Here is a 17060-nt window from a genome sequence, read left to right as displayed (position 1 = left end):
CTGCTCTTAATCTGCATCGTAAAACACATGGCAAATGCAAAATCAAGTGACCCGCCTCAATTCTTTTTTAAGAAACCCAAGCACTTTTAACTCATTCTTAATTGTAGTGTGTTTCCATTGGTTCAATTTATAAATATGTTAAATTGATAATTAAATCAAATAAATTATTGGCCAAAGTCATATGCGGTTATTTAAACTTGTCTCGATTATTCATTTAGACATCTCAACTAGACGTACTACCTACTGAACACTTCAACCATTCTGAATTTGAACTATTTGAACATTTTTTCGAGAATAAACAAAAAATAGAGAATGTGTGAAATACACTCGCGCTGACATGTCAATTTGACCAATCAAATAATGACATGTGTTATTTTTTAATCCAAAAAATTATTTAAACATTATATTATAAAGTAAAAAAATAAAAATTATTTTAAAGTAAAAAAAATGAAAAAAAAGAAAGAAAGTAAAACCTAAACACCCACTTCCCTGCCTTCAACTGGAACAAAACATACATTTCCTCTAACTCCGTTAATGGCGACCCCTCCCCCCATTTCCTGTACAGTTCCATCTTTAACTCGACAATTTTTTTTCATCAGCTTTTTTATTAATTATAACTTTTTACTTCATCTCGTTTTTTAGACAGAGAAAGATGGGGAAAAGAATCTTTTCAAAAAATTTATAAATGAAACAAAATGCTAAGAATTTTGAAACTATTAGAATGGTGAGGGAAGAAGATAACCAGTGATACTAAGAATTTTGAAATCATTAGAATGATGGGAAAGAAGATAATCACTGGTGTATGGGTATGGGGGCTGAGGTGGGGTGGTGAGGTTGATAGAAATAGGGAAGAAGAAGACAACTGTTCTTCTTCTTTTTTGTTAATTTTTTTTAAAAAAAATTAACTTAGGAGTATAAATTAAGAGAGAAAAAAAAGAAAAATATTATTTTTAATAAATTAAAGCGCTCAAGGAGAGTGAATTACACGTTTTTTGCTATGTCAGCATTTTGTGTCTAAATGACTTTTGAACAAATAAAGTGTTCAATTGGCACAAGGATTAATTGAAATGTCTAAATAAATTGTACGGACAACTTTGAGTAGCTGGAAATGACTTAGACCTAAATTATTAGTATGAATTTTAATCATGCATCCTTTGTTAAAATTACGAACAAAATGTGTCTAAATATAATACAAGAGACATATCTGAACCATAACAAAAAGAAATTGACATGGACAAGATAATTAATATAGTTTTTTTTCAATTTTTCCAATGTATAGTATCGTATATTGAAGTGCGAATAATTCAGATTCAGTCCATATCAAAATAATATTTACTCGAAGCTTGAATCTAAAAACTTAAAATTAAGAAATGATATCTCATCTACTGCATCACGAACATGGATTGGTAGGGCATGGGGCTTAAAAGAGTAGGTCTGGACAATTGGTTGAGTTAAGGAAGAAAGAGAAGAAGGAAGTTGAAGGGATTGATTAATGTCATAGACTCATAGCTAGCCAGCCAGCCAGCCCACTCTCTTTGCCTGGTTGAAAATGGTGGTTTGGTTTTTCTTTTTTCTTTTCATAGAGTAGATCGCCGGATTTTTTAACATGACACGCATTGCTATTAACGATACGTGTCTGCCTTCTCCGCCCAAATTCAACCTCTACCTTCCTTTTTCTATGTACCCGTTCCTTCCTAATATACCTCTCTTCCATTAATTCCATCTCTCTCTTTACACCCACATTCACATTTCCCATTTCATTCTTCAAACCACCCTTTTCATGGCGCCTTCCAATACCAAACCTGTTGCAGTTACAGATGAAGTTCTTCAGAAATCAAGAGTCACCGTTGTTGGTAGTGGAAATTGGGGTAGTGTGGCAGCCAAGCTCATTGCTTCTAATACACTCAACATCAATTCTTTCCACGGTTTGTTTTTTTTTTTTGACCCTTTTCGCCTTTTCTTCGTTTTACGTCTTTTATGTTGTTTTCTTTCATGGGTTAATTTTCTGTTGTAATTTAGATGAAGTTAGGATGTGGGTCTTTGAGGAGACAGTGCCATCCGGTGAAAAACTCTCCGAAGTCATCAATCGAACCAATGTAATTAATTGCTCTGTTTACTCTTCTGTTAATTATGCTTTCTAATGCTTGTAGTAATGTGGGGATCAATATTTTAACAGGGTGTTTTTTTGTTTTTTTTTGGTTTCACAGGAGAATGTTAAGTATCTTCCTGGTATAAAATTACCTAAGAATGTTGTTGCAGACCCTGATATTGAACATGCAGGTATTAATTTTCAAGCTTAAAATGTGTAGTCTGTGGAGTGTTTAAAGTCCTTTTTTAACATTTGATAGTGGGGGAAATTGTGCAGTGAAGGATGCTAACATGTTGGTGTTTGTGACTCCTCATCAATTCATGGAGGGGATTTGCAAGAGGCTAGTTGGGAAAATTAGGAAAGATGCTGTAGCGATTTCCCTGATTAAAGGAATGGAGGTCAAGAGGGAAGGACCTTGCATGATCTCTACCCTCATCTCTGAAATTCTTGGGATCAGTTGTTGTGTTCTAATGGGAGCCAACATTGCCAATGAGGTTTATTTCGAGAAATTTGTTGTTACATGTTTAGTGTTAACCAGCTTAAAATGAACGAGGCTGAGAACTTCAAGTGCAGATTGCAGTTGAGAAGTTCAGCGAAGCAACGGTTGGATATAGGGATAACAAAGAGATTGCGGATAAATGGGTTTGCCTATTTAATACTCCTTACTTTTTGGTCTCAGCTGTGAGTGTTGTATAACTGCATTTGAACATATTACTAGCTTTAAGATTTTCTGGTGTGTACACTGATCACCATTCTCTGATAACTTATTCAATTAATCTAATGGAAATAGGTTCAAGATGTGGAAGGAGTCGAACTTTGTGGAACTCTTAAAAATGTTGTGGCTCTAGCAGCAGGTTAATATAGTTGTGGTTTTATTGTCCTGTGTCTTATCATTAGTTGGTTCTAGCTTTGAGTAACATAGAATTTAAATTTGTGATAAACCAGGCTTTGTGGACGGCCTCGATATGGGAAATAACACTAAGGTAGCTGCCAGAAAGATACTGAACCTCTGTGTTTGAAAAGTAAATGGAGCAATTTGTTCCCCTGATTAATGTGTCTTCTTTGTTTCTGAACGACCGAACAGGCTGCAATAATGAGAATTGGCTTGAGAGAGATGAAGGCCTTATCCAAGCTATTGTTTCCTTCTGTCAAAGATAATACATTCTTTGAGAGTTGTGGAGTAGCAGATCTAATAACTACTTGCTGTAAGTTGTCTGTTTCCATTGTGCTCGTGTATATCATTTGGTCATGGTAATAGATAATTATACACGATTTTATATGCAGTGGGAGGAAGAAACAGGAGATGTGCTGATGCTTTTGCAAGGAACGGAGGAAAAAGGTTTTCACTCTCGCTTAGCTCTTCCTCCTAAATATGGAAAGAAGACAGTGTGCTAATTCTTCATCTTGCTGGTCTGTTTAGGTCTTTTGATGAACTTGAAGCGGAGATGTTGCAAGGCCAAAAACTGCAGGTACTTAAGTCTGATTGTTGATTATCTATCAGGTGTTTGAAAATGCATATACACATTCAAATGCTCCACAAAAATACAAAAGCATATAAATCCAGAATGTCTTTCAACTGTGGGGGAACTGAAGCATGCCAGAATATCTAGCGAAAAACTAGATGATTTACTGCCTTAATGGTTCATCGTTTACCTTTGAGAACAAGTACATGTTCTGAAATCTCATATACCAATATATGTTATATGGAATTATAAGCAAGGGAGTATTGTATTCTTCATACTTAACTAGCTACTTCAAAACAAATGGAATGATTGATATTTATCTGCTGCTGCAACTATGTTACTACTTCAGCAAGTTGATACCTTTGCTATGTTCAAAATTTTCTTGAAGGGTGTCTCTACAGCAAAGGAGGTTTACGAGGTTCTAAGTCATCGAGGATGGTTTGAATTATTCCCCCTTTTCGCAACAGTTCATCAGATCTGCAGTGGCCGTCTTGCTCCCTCAGCCATAGTTGAATATACCGAGCACTCAGCCAGATTGCCCTTGCTGTAAAGTTCTGCTCACTTGAACTTGATATGCAGAGAGTTGAAGTCAATATATAAATCTAGATACTCCAGATTTTGGTTCCTTATTAGTCCCTGCTTCTTTTGTTTTTCCCCCTTATAATTAATAGTACAATTTTGAGGGGCTGGTGTCCTCCTCCTAAGCCATCAGCAATTTGATGCCAAGAAATCATAGCATTTGAATTGCCTTATGATCTCCAATTTGTCTTGGTTAATGTAAAAATGAGGAGATGCATTTTTCCTCACTTTTTTTTTTTGTCACTGTTGTTCAAGTAGAGTTTCTCCTCTCTTGTTAACTATATTATCTAGTAACACAAATATAAAAGAGAGAAATTATAACATCACCTATTTGATTCGAGCGATAATTATTTTAAAGGATTTTACAGACCAATGCGTATCTTGAAAATCATAAATAGTAACCAGCTCATTTCACTCTTTACCCACACCATCAAACTTTGAATGATTTTACCATTTGGTTTTTAACTATCAACCAGTTCGTATTCTGTCCATTCTATCAACACTCTTCCGGGCTCTTTCTAATTGGTGATCAATGCTTTTCCTTGATTTTTCAGTGCAGTCCACACTTCTCCGAGATCTCTCCATTTGTTCAAAAGAGATCCTTAGTTTTTCTAGTTTGTCTGTAATAGCATTACTGGAATGATTCTTTAACTTCTCAGGCCTGTCTGTGCTGTGTCTCGGTTTTTCTCTACGGTCAGTGCTTTTCCTTGAAGCTTCAAAAACATCTGTACTCTTTCTTGGTGGCTCAAACTGATCTGTGCTTTTCCTACAACTGATCCGTTGTGATTGGGACCTTTCAATCGTTGCTACAAACTTCTTCAGGTGTCTGATGTATTCTGGATAGAGCTCCAAGTCGCAATGGTTCCCTCCCTTGATCCATAAAGGCTCATACTTCTCCTTGCATAATTCCCAGAGCTGCTTGCCGTGTGAAAAATCAACTACTTCATCTGCAGTTCCCTGCAATATCAATTCACCCCACAGGCTAAACACAGTAGAATGTTTGCAAAGACTGATGCTCAAAGGGGAAACATAAAATATGCAGTTCTAATTTTGTTCCTACTATTTCTAGTTAATCCTGCGTCTCTGATTTTTCTAGAATCAAAACAACAATCATGCCATGATTTCAAGAGGATAAATTAAGACATAAAAACGTAGGTCCTTCAAAATCTTTCCTTTCTTTGTGAATTATAAAATGCACAACCTAATTGACTATGGAATGACAGGTAAAATGGACAATTTAACAAATTGTGTTAGCTTAGTCAAAGGTAAATGCCACACTTACATGAATGATGAGCACGGGACAATTAACCGAAGGGATCTTGTCAATATTCTGCAACACAATCAAGAAAGCATTTCATTTAGTGAGGTAGAAAGGCCCCAACCTTTCACATCCATAAATACAAATGCAATCACATATACATTTGTAACTACTACTAGCAGAAACAACCAAACTAAAGAGATGAATGCTACCTTGTAAATGTCAAACCAGTAAGTGCGCTTGACAGGATACATGACTCGTAAACCTGATAGAAGGGGACTGTGCAGTATGACTGCTCTTAATCGTGGTAGACGAGCCGCAAGATCCAAAGTAGGCCCACTACCAACTGATTGGCCATAAAGTATAACATCTTCCTGCTTTGTGCCATAGTTTTCTTCAAGGCACTTATACGCAGCTTCAATATCTGCATAGGTATTCTGCTCACTTGGCTGCAAATAGCAAATACAAGACCATATAAGATATTGTCAAATACTATATTACATGTGAAAAGCGCAGCATACGGTATGATTTAAGCAAAGATATGAAATCATGTTTTAAGCTACATACCTTACCAGTTGACTGTCCATACCCAGAGTAGTCATACCTACACAAAATTAAGGGGTATTAGGAATATCATCTGCTTCCTTTTCTTCTTCTTTTATGGGTTAAATTTTGTGGGTGGAGAATGGGTGGATAGGTACAAGTGGCTGAAATATCAATTAGCATATGTTTGTTTTGTTAGTTTTCATTCAAATCGGGTGATATGGAATAAGTAGGATCAAATATTTTCCAACTTAACATCTTGTCTTCCTGATGCAAATTCCAAAATGAGGAAAATGTTCCACTCTTATATGATCTGTTCAGGAAGGGTATGAGAACATCTAGATTCACTGGTACCAAACTGGAAGCAGTTTAAGGCCAATCCACTATAACGGTACGACCTTTATGGGGATTTGACAGAAAACTGATCTAATAAAGATTCAAGTTTGTAAATAATGTACCCAACTTATGACACCAAAATATTTGACGTCCTACACAAAGCCCTAATTTTTTTTTGCAGATTTTTCAAACTAAGACTTGTTAAATCTATGTTCAGCTCATTGTTTTAGCCAAACAACTAGTAATGGTGAACTACTTTAAATTAAGCTACAACTGTAATGGCTATATAATACATTTATCCGATTCCGGAGCCAAAAGGGTAACCTTTTTTTTTTTTTTGCAAAAATTCCTAAAGGGCAACAATAAATGAAAAAAAACAAAGGGGCAAAGGCGCATGGTCACCCCAGGCCTTGCCCCAAAATATGTAATGGTGTTTAGTTAGAGGAAGGCGCATGACCCCACATGCCTTGCAAGGCGCAGGGGCTCCCACGCCTTCCTCAAAGATCTTTATATTTTTCAACTAAATATGATATTTTGTGCATTTCATCTATCAGGTTATCATGGATTATTGGTGTGAGAATGGATCTTGATTTTAGTCTTCTTGACACAGGCTCCCTTGTTTTGGCAATAATTGTCAAAGTTTTCACCCTACAGGTAATTTTAGTTGAAAATATAGATTTAATAGAGCCTAAGAACCAACAAGGGTTGTGGTAGAATGGTGTTTGAACTTTCCTATGTACAGAGACATCTTTGTTAGGGAGCATTTTACCTCCCAATGTTAAACTTTTTGACGCGAATACGGAATTAGTCGGACTCCAATCGGGTACCAAACACCGAGCGGGAAACAAAAAAACTGCACCTAGAGAAATAAGCAAAACTGATATTTTCATTTGTAGAATAATTACATCATTAATCACACTACAAACAAAAATTAGTTATGAATTTCGTTGCTAATTCGTCACTTAATTACTTGTAGCATTAGAATTTTATGGTAGTCCATCCTAATGCATTGCTATATAGAAATGGCAATGAATTTTATTATTTAGTCATATAATTTTACCGTGAAATATTGAAGTGAATAATGACACTTAATAAATAATATATTACAGGATGGAACATCTCTATATTAATGGTTAGTCCATTATATATACGAGGAAGGCGTTGGAGCCCTGAGTCTTAAAAAGGCGTGTGAGGCCATACACCTTCCTCCTTTAACTTAACGACCGTCACGACTTTTGGGGCAAGGCATCGGGTGGCCTGCGCCTTTGCCCCTTTGGTTTTTTTCCATTTCTAATTTGTTTGTTGCCCTTTTGGCTCCGGACTCACATTTATCCTACTACCATACTTGACAATGGATTTTGTTAAGGCTTGAATATCATACTACAAAAGCATTTGGGAACCATTGAAAGAATCAGAACCCAACTTTGATCTAAAGAATAAAGAACTATTAAGGGTTCAGTTGGTATTCCTTTCAAGCTTAGCATGTCCACAAAATCATGCATAAAAATGCGTAGAAACTTAAATTTAACATTGATGTGCTTGAACTTCCTGGTCACTAGCCCCATAAAGACATGTGATGAGTCTTTCTTATCCTTAAAAGTTATATTAAAAAACAATCATCCAAACATCATTACGTAAACACCATTTTATTCTCTTCTTGTGGATTTTCATTTACGATCAGTGATCTTCTCTTTAACTCCTCCTAGCGGTCATAATTCAGGAGACTGATAGATAATTGGTTACCGGGCATAGAGATATAACCCTATTACAAATTACAGGTTTACAACTGCTGATGACTCCTGCAGATGGTAAGGAGAGCGAGGAGAAAGGTGTCTTCCTAAAGGTGAAAGGAGTGTGATTTATCAAAATGTTGACCCTCTGGAAAGTTGATACTACTGAAAGGGTTTCATCCATCTTCATTGAACATCATGTATCTCACAAAGTCCAAGACGGCATCCCTTATGCAAAACATTGCCAATCATTAGCTAAAACCTATGCAATCAACCAGTTTAATATTTGGATCCCTCCATTCCACAGGAAGAAACTCATAAAGGTGTTGCTATCATTCTTTTACCAAAATTAAGCCTGTTGCGCTTTTTTCGGAATTCTTTTGGGGTGGAGAAAGCCTGTAGGAGAAAATAGTGAATCCAAATCAACACATTTTTAGTGACGGGTGGTATTTGGGGTAAGATTTTTCCTACATCAGTTATTCTAACGGACACCTGCTACCTCCTACCAATAGAGGTACAGAGTGACTCTTCCCATCTACAGTGAATCAGAATCATCACTCTAGAGATAATCCAATTTTATTGAATCTTCACATCCTGGTAAACCAAACCCCTCATAAATGAGTTTAGTTATAAAATCCAATTATGGAGATGACAAGCAGAACTCAACTTACGTTATGCTTAGAGGATACCAAAATTATTCTGGAGCTGCCAACTTTATTTTCAGAATGCAATCAGTAGGCAAGTGAACTTGCTACCCCTTTTCTCCCTTTCCTTAACACCCTCACCCTGTTCTCTAAGCCTTTCACTCTTTCCACATAATGTTCTCATATCCCTTAGGTTTACATGTTTACTTACAATTCACATAAATTCTAATTTCAAGTCCTGGAATTCTTCATTTTTCTCATAGAATCCATCTCAATTCCGCAGGCAATATTACATCAGAAAATTCCTTGAAGCTGGCTTTAACCATCTATTTTACCATCAACCAATATGCATCAGTTAGTAAATGTTGTATGTTAACGAAGATTTAGGATTTGGGATGACACCAATCCAGTAACATCTGACATAGGAGCTACTTGAACCCAGTGGTACTTCTAGGTAAGGGAGGGAAAGAGGTAACCATAAAATGACTGTCAACTGCTTTCATCATCACAATTATATCTTGGAAGTTGAACGAATTCTCACGAAACAATGACCGAACCAATACAGTAACATAACAATTTTGAATACTGTTTGCTATCGGCTAAATCCTGTAGCCACGAGGGATCAAACAGAAACAGGCCATGACAAAATTACAAATCCTGAAATTATGTATATCCGCTAAAAATGAAGGTCCGTTCAAAGCAAATACCATAACAGGTAATAATTATAGTTAAGGAATAAAAGCAATTTCCATATCAGAATTAAAGTGGTAAGATCTTGCTTCCCTGTACAGTACTAAATGAAGAAAGTGTTTGTTAGCTGCCAGGATCACACAAAATCTGAAATTTATAACCTTCTAGAACCCTCAGTCAGCAGACACCAAGAATAACAAATATTCTACTAAACCTCAATCCATAAACCAGCCAGGAACAGCTGTATAGATGATCCATTCCACTCAGGTCAATTTGAACCCAATTGCCATTCCATCACTCAAAAAGAATTTTGTTTCAAGCAAATTAAGATATCTAAAACTTGAAACTTTTACACAAACTAACATATACAAGTCTCTAACTTGATAAAAATCAAGACTTTTTCAAACAGATAAGGAGAAAGAGAAAGAGTAAAATACCCCAAGAGATTGACCCGCAAGTGGATGCTCAATTCAATGAAAAGCTCATACATCTGACCCAAGTCAGCCGCATTTCCATGAGAATACAGTAAAGTGGAGGTAGCCATGGGATGCCTAATATACATGGCAACAATTTCAGTGCCTTTACGAGTGGGCAACTTAAGTACTTCAACATTTTCACGGTGAGGAAAAGGGCTTAGCAGCAAAAGACCCGTGAGATCATCTTTAATAAGCTTATAAGAAGGTGGGTTTGGAGGAAAAAACGCGAACTTCGCCGCCATTGATGAAGTTACCCCTCCCATATTCACCTTGCTACAGAAAGAAAAAAAAAACGATTTTTTGGGGTTTTCTCTGGAAAAATTATAGTAGTATTACTATTGAATGGGAAGATTCATTCAACATTCTTAATTCCTTTACTCTTTTAATGGTTTCTTTTTTTGAGAATTTCTAGAAGAGAAAAGAACTTTACACTCTGGATATTGTTTACTCTTGTTCTTGTTGACTACACTACACGACTAAAGCCGACAGAAAACGTGGAATAGAATGTGCTTATTGGTCGCTCATGGTCCCCTCTATCTATCTATCTCCCATTATGCGTCTTTGTACCACTTTCGCGTTGTTTGAATGATAAATATTTTTTATTTTAATTTTATACGTGTAAAGAAAGAGAATTTTGATCGTGCAAAAAGGATCTAATAAATTTGAAACGAATAAAAAGTCGTATGAGATCAAAATTTTATATAGAAAGAAAGAATCTAATAAATATAAAATGAAGTGAAAATCTTATATGAAGTTTGGATAGAGCATAATAAGAGTAACTTAGGTAACATCACTAGGAAGAATAAATTAGGTAGCCCCAAATACAAAATTTGACTTTGACTTTTTTCAATAACTATGTGCTAATTTTTTGCACCAAAACGAGGGAAATGGGGGGTGTTAGCTTTTCGGGGGGGGGGGGGGGGAATCCAATCGAGTTTTAAAATAAACTAGCTTATAAGTCCATGTTTCTCTTTCCCATGGTATGCCTATGAGGTTTTGATATTTTCAATATCATAATTATGAACTATAGTTAATGTATCTAGCGAGTAGCGACTCACTATTTCGTATTATGCATGGTCCTTAGTAATTGTTATTTGATCAAGAAAAACAACAGAAAATGAATGTGATATTAGTCTGAGAGGAAAAAACTTATAATATCATAACAGTTCATAATTATCTTGGCATATTGATCTTTAAATATGTTTATATTAAGTGAGATTTGGGAGGTATGATTTTCATTATTAAAGACTTTGTAACTTGTTCCAAAAAAAAGATGGGTAAAATGATAAAGAGAAAAACATGGTTATGTGTCGAACGTATAGGAACCAAGTCACCAACCTCATTTGAAAAAACAGAAGGGTTCCGGAATTAGAGCAGATTTGAGTTAAAGTGGCACAAGAGAAGGTAATATTTCTCTTCCCCTTTGCCTAAAAAACTGCTACTAATCATTTGTTGTGATTTTCTCACTTGAAAAGGGAAAGTTGATTCCTCTACTTTTCTTTTTCTTTGTCATCAAAAGAAGAAAGGGAATACCTCATCTATTGTACCTTTCCACCTGCTTTGTAGTAATTGAGGTGGAAAAAGTAAAGGTCTTTTTTTTTTTCTATGATTAGTGGTGTCTAGATCATCTTGCATCCATCTCGACTAAATAGTTAGACAGATGAGAAGAAATCAACTAGTGTTTTTTTACTGTTACTATAGGTTTCGATGGATTTAACAACGAAAAGAAGTTGAATTCTCTTGACGCTTTGCACGAAATACTGCTTATGCTACCAGTTACAGCTCAAGGATATTCAATGGAAGTTCAGTTTGTATCTGCTTACACCTGGTCCAAAATCTATGAATGTTTTCCTCACATCACCCCCACATTGTTGGTATGCCCTGCTCTGTTTGGTCCAGAACACAGAACCACACATTCAAGTACTACAAGTCCACAACATGAGAACAAGATGTACAAGTCGAACCAACGGACTGGTGACATGAAGAACCATAGCCCCCACTGTGATACTGCAACAAGATGTGACTCCATTAACAATCATAATCACTCCAAGACAAGGGCAGTTGAGGGTTCTCAATCATATTAAAAGGGAACTAAACACTGAATGTGCACATGGTTTTCAAATCAATTCTAACGAATGCATAAATACCAAAAGGTTAACTAAATTCCAACTCTGGCCCTACGAGACATTAAAACCCACCCAGTTTCTGCTTGATAGTTACCTTTATTTCCTGTGGAGATGAAATACACTTGAGATGATAAAATAAGACCCACACTTTATACCGGGGGGGAGAAAAGGGGCACAAACAGCGCAGACAGAAGAAAGAGAGACAAAATCATGTCCATAAGTGTCTACTGAGCAACAGTGATGCCACTTTCAGGATTATTTTTGGGGTCAAAAGACAGTTACCATGAAACACTTATGTCATTGCTCTTTGTTTTATCCAACATATGAGGAGAGTATCAAATATTTCTTAAGGAAACCATAATAAAAACACAGCAGTCCACAAGCAGCTTCTACCTTCAAAATGATCTGCATATGGTCATCAAAAATCAACTTCAGACATACATGCAGATTCAACTATGGGATGCTACTAGAATTTCCAAGGCAGATATAAACAATAATAATTCCCATGCTTTAAAAGAAAAATCCACAACAAGTTTTAGAAGACAAACTTGATATGTCAATTAGTTACTCGAAGTTAGGTAGTGACCAATATAGACACCTGAACTCGGTAGAAATGTGTCTCGTAAACACACGAGCCCTACATGGCATAATGTGTGTTATGACTTATGAAGTCATCATAAGCGCATGCTTGTGCTAAGCAGAACTCCACCTTCATAACCTAAAATCATCCATTTTTACAATCCCCCCACCCCCCATTCCACCCCTCTCGTGATCTTCTGGATTCGCTGAAGTTACGATTGGACATGATCCTGGTGCAGATGAAGTGAAACTAGGCTACTCCGTTTGTGCAGATTATGGCGTTGAACTGACTCATTTGACTGCTTTTGTCAATAATCCCTTGACATTGTATGGGATAAGCAAAGCTGTCATCTCATTGGTTCCTCACGCATACTCGTGTTTCGGTCTTTCACGGCTTTAAGTCCAAAGAAGCTATTAAAGCACCTTAAGAGAAAAATGGACAATTTCACCTCAAACTTGAGTGGCATTAAAGCCTGAGTATTCCCATATTTGCATAGAAACCCTCAGAAGAGATGTCATGATCGTGTTTGGGTATTTTGAAAGTTAACCTATCTTTTCTACAGTATGATTTCAGAATTCTCCTTGCCTGTAGACCATCTGATTCTTTACAATCAAGACCTAGCTAAGCAATGAACTTCCTCACACTGACTGTCCTAACCATGAGGCAACCTCGTTAGGGACATGCCTACATTTATCAACCTTGGATACTTGGATTTTGCAAGTCATGCCCAGTGCTGATGACTTCGACCTTTTTCTGGTCACCACAATTCAATTTTAGCAATAATGATATCGCAACTACAACAACTAGTAAACAAGTAGATAAAACCATCCTTGCACTTCACTTTTTCACCAACAAACATGCAACACACAATCTAGAGGCAATAACTACGAAAATCTGGGCAAATCAATCAAATAGTGTCAAACATGAGTGGAGAAGATTAGATTTGAACTGATTCATCACGAGCAACTGTTGAGAACCCTCTGTGCTTTATTTTCGTTCCTATTTCTTTAAAAAAATAAAAACCTCTTTTCTTTTCTCTTTTGAGAAAAAATAGTAGAATTAATAAATTTATATATATATATATATATATATATATATATATATATATAAAGAACCTCAATTCTTAGAGGAACTTTTGATATCTTGGTGGATCAGTAGTGTGTTGGAGCAAGTTATCCTTGGACAAGTGTTAAGTTGAAATTTGAGTTTTGGATGATGGGAGTGTTAGAATTGAGAGAAAGTGAGAACAGTGTGGATAGCAGAAGAAAATGTGGAAATAGTAGGTCATATAACTTATATAGGATCGACAGCTCTGCAGCAGTGATTTTTACCGTTGTGATATTAATAAACTAGACAAAGAAGCCGCGACTCAAAATTGTCCACCGTGGCTGCAGCATTCAAGCTTAATACCATGGTGCTGAGATTTTGCTAAACCTCTTTAATTAGTCTGGTTTTTGTTATTGGACGAAGAAGAAGAAAATAAATGGAGGTTGAAGCAGGGAGGGAAAATTATCTTCTTTTTTTTGCCTACTCACCTCTCCCAAATACTTCTTCATCCTACATCTACCTCTCTCTATGCCTACCATAGTCAACATCCCTCACCTCCTCATTGGGGCAGCCGTGCATCTCCTCTACACATGCCCCAACCATCTCATCTCGCATCCCTCATCTTGTCCACCACGGAGACTACTCCTACCTTATCTCAAATATCTTTGTTTAAATCATCTCTCTCTGACTATGCCTACACATCCATCTCAACATCCTCATTTCCGCTACTTTCAGCTTCTGAACGTGCGAATTCTTGACCGACTAACACTCCTAATAAACATAGTGTGACAACCACTACATAAAACTTGCTCAACCTAAACCCTTACACTCTAGGTTGTGCCACCAATCTCTAGTTTATCATTTACTCTATCACTTATTTTGCCAATCAATACTATGTCATCTTCAAATAGCATGCACCATGGCACCTCCCCTTGAGTATGCCGGGTCAGATTATCTATCACCAAGGCAAAAAGAAATGGTCGAACATTTTCTAATATTATAGTCATAATATTGTAAGAGAGCCATCCAGGCTCATCTTCATTGAGCTATTTGGTCAATCACTTGATTAGTTTACTGAGGTACCAAGAGCTAGAAGTTACCCCTCTTAGCATGCTCATCGCATTGAGGACCTAACAAGAACCCATACACATAGAATTAGCCTTAAGAGTAATTGCTACATCAAGATGCTCCAACAAAATACCTCCTCATCGTTGCTTATGGTGTAATTGTTAGTTGTACAGAAGGTGGACTATTGGTTAGATTTCCTCAGCTCAGTTCAAAGTAAGCACTAATCTAAGTGTTGCTTTTGGTCTTTTGTCATCTTAACATACTCTTATTGATGGGTTATATCTTTTACAACAATAGAATTTACTTCTTATCAAAATAAATACACACTCTAAGTTGATTGCCTAACTAGAAAGTCCAAAGCTTGAGATGTTATAGCAGCAAAGGTGCAAAAGAAAATTATGAGCCCCTGAAACTTGGCTCTTTTCACACATCTTACTAAGGAGACCGCCTGTTGGATTGTCTATGCTTCATCAAAAAAGATGGTGGATTATCGATGTTAGACTACTAAGGATTTCATCAAATACAGGCTAATGAGCATCCCAAGCATACTATCATTCAACAGGAAAGTAAACACAATTATTCCTAGAACTTGTTTCAGCAATTTCTTCTACCAAAATTGTCCTAAACCATAAAAAAAAAAAACATCTTTCCGGCATTTCAAACTAAAAGAATGGACTCTGTGCCAAATAGAGATTCACAACAGCTAAACACGACAAAATGCAGCCTCAATAACAAATTTCTCACCGATGACACAGTGTCAGATACACTAAGTCTTCCTCCTTAGGCGCTTCCTTAACTTCTTCAACTTGTGTTTGTTCATCTTCTTCTTCCTCTTCTTCTTCACACTATCAGCCCAAATCTTACGCGAATCATCATCAACAGCGCTATCTTCCACAGATGAAATCAACCCATTTGGAGAAATGGGATTTAGGAAATGCCCAAAAGAAAAGCTTGGGTAAAACCCAACATTCGGTTCTGAATCCGATGTTCCTCCTTGAAGAAAAAGTGGGATTTGACCAAGCCCACTGGAAGAAGGATGATTGAACAAAGGTGATGTAGGTATAGGTTTAGAGCTGAGGATTGTGGTAATTCTTGCCGCTGATAGAAATTTGTTTTGCAGAGATCTCCGAAGAATAGAAGCCATTAGAGGCTAACAAATTGCTTGAAGGTGAAATAATCTTACCCGCTAGGGCTTTTGCAGGGTTTTGGTGATCCCGCCGGCCACTAGAGCAAAAGCAAGATCCAGTTAACTGGAAATTAGAACACTTTAGGGTGTGTTTGGTATACAATTTTTTTTTATGTTAGATTAATTTTTGAAATATATATTTCTAATAAATGAATTAGGAAAATAATTTTATATTTTTTCTATAAGTAGAAGCATAATAACATCCATTTGGAAATAAGGAGAAATAATTTTTTTTAATATTGCTTGGACACTAATTTAAAATTTAAGAAGAATTTTTAGGATATCTTTATGGTTTGCGTTGGAGGAAATCTATGGAAGCTAGGCAGATAGACAGACTCTTCTCCCACGGTTAAGGAAGAGCAAAAAAAATCAAATAATTATTTTAATTAATGCGCTATTTAAAGGTTCTCTCACTACCAACCAGCGTACGTCATCTGTTTTAGTCTTGCTGGTCAAGAAGAAACAATCAGAAGCAACAACAAATTAGAAACAAAGGTGTATGAGAGACCCATTTCAATACCCACCATGCCCTCAACGTCTATCACGTAACCCATCACGGACCGTCGCCAAATTCATCAGTCGCTGCATCTATAGTCATCATCTATTCTTCCTTGAGTATAACACTGGAAATTAAAGTTTAGTCATACTACATTTTCTCTCTTCCTCTCGCAGCTTAAGAGAAATGTCTCGTAAGAATATGTGTTGAAATGCTATAATTATTACTCCCAATAACATGTGAAGTTAGAGAAGAAATTCAAGAAAAATCCAAGATGCATGAGAGAGATTTGAAAATAACACATGTATGCCGAAGAATATGTCGGAGAGAGATTTAAAAACAATTACTTATTATATATCGGATAAAATGTGAGAGAAGACACAGAATAGTTTAGAAGTTGAAGAACTCAAATTCACTATACTAAACTAATTAAATAACGTCCAAATAAAAAATGATATTTGTATCTATTATTACTTTTAGGAAAAATGCACAAGTACCCCCTCAACTTATGTCTAAAATTTCAGAGACACACTTATACTATACTAAGGTCCTATTACCCCTGAATTTATTTTATAAGTAATTTTCTACCCCTTTCGGCCTACGTGACACTAGCTTGAAAAAAAATTCAACCAACATTGGGCCCACAAGATAGTGTCACGTAGGTCAAAAAAAGATGGAAAATTATTAATAAAATAAGTTCAAGGGATAATAGGATCTTAGTATAGTGTAAATGTTATTTTTTAAAATAT

At 36.2% G+C, this 17060-nt stretch overlaps 2 protein-coding genes and 1 long non-coding RNA gene across 4 annotated transcripts; 1 reads left to right on the top strand and 2 right to left on the bottom strand.

Annotated features, from left to right (window-relative positions):
• The first annotated feature begins 1317 nt into the window (after positions 1 to 1317).
• Positions 1318 to 4374, top strand: LOC101253049 (glycerol-3-phosphate dehydrogenase [NAD(+)]). 2 transcript variants are annotated; one of them, XM_004233263.5, is made up of 11 exons: positions 1318 to 1925; positions 2020 to 2096; positions 2208 to 2280; positions 2366 to 2583; positions 2663 to 2770; positions 2880 to 2943; positions 3035 to 3072; positions 3174 to 3294; positions 3374 to 3428; positions 3510 to 3558; positions 3941 to 4374. In XM_004233263.5, exons 1-11 carry the CDS (start codon positions 1781 to 1783, stop codon positions 4100 to 4102), a joined length of 1110 nt encoding a protein of 369 aa, XP_004233311.1. In that variant the 5' UTR covers positions 1318 to 1780; the 3' UTR covers positions 4103 to 4374. The 2 variants fall into 2 exon arrangements, with proteins under 2 accessions (XP_004233311.1, XP_025885063.1); XM_026029278.2 differs by having other exon boundaries at positions 1454 to 1925; positions 2663 to 2731.
• A 59-nt stretch (positions 4375 to 4433) lies between these two features.
• LOC101253347 (uncharacterized) lies at positions 4434 to 10343 on the bottom strand. The gene is made up of 5 exons (XM_004233264.5): positions 9770 to 10343; positions 5957 to 5993; positions 5602 to 5838; positions 5414 to 5461; positions 4434 to 5088 (listed from the first exon to the last, which is right to left on the bottom strand). The coding sequence occupies exons 1-5, from the start codon at positions 10069 to 10071 to the stop codon at positions 4600 to 4602; spliced, it is 1113 nt and encodes a 370-aa protein (XP_004233312.1). The 5' UTR covers positions 10072 to 10343; the 3' UTR covers positions 4434 to 4599.
• A 1869-nt stretch (positions 10344 to 12212) lies between these two features.
• LOC101253652 (uncharacterized) lies at positions 12213 to 15937 on the bottom strand. The gene is made up of 2 exons (XR_011214687.1): positions 15374 to 15937; positions 12213 to 12339 (listed from the first exon to the last, which is right to left on the bottom strand). It is a non-coding gene; the product is annotated as an uncharacterized lncRNA (long non-coding RNA).
• Between the last annotated feature and the right edge of the window lie 1123 nt (positions 15938 to 17060).

Source organism: Solanum lycopersicum, chromosome 2, assembly GCF_036512215.1.
Source record: "Solanum lycopersicum chromosome 2, SLM_r2.1".
NCBI classification, from domain to species: Eukaryota; Viridiplantae; Streptophyta; class Magnoliopsida; order Solanales; family Solanaceae; genus Solanum; species Solanum lycopersicum.
Note: the sequence above shows the minus strand (reverse complement) of the source record. Positions and strands in the feature narration are given on the sequence as shown.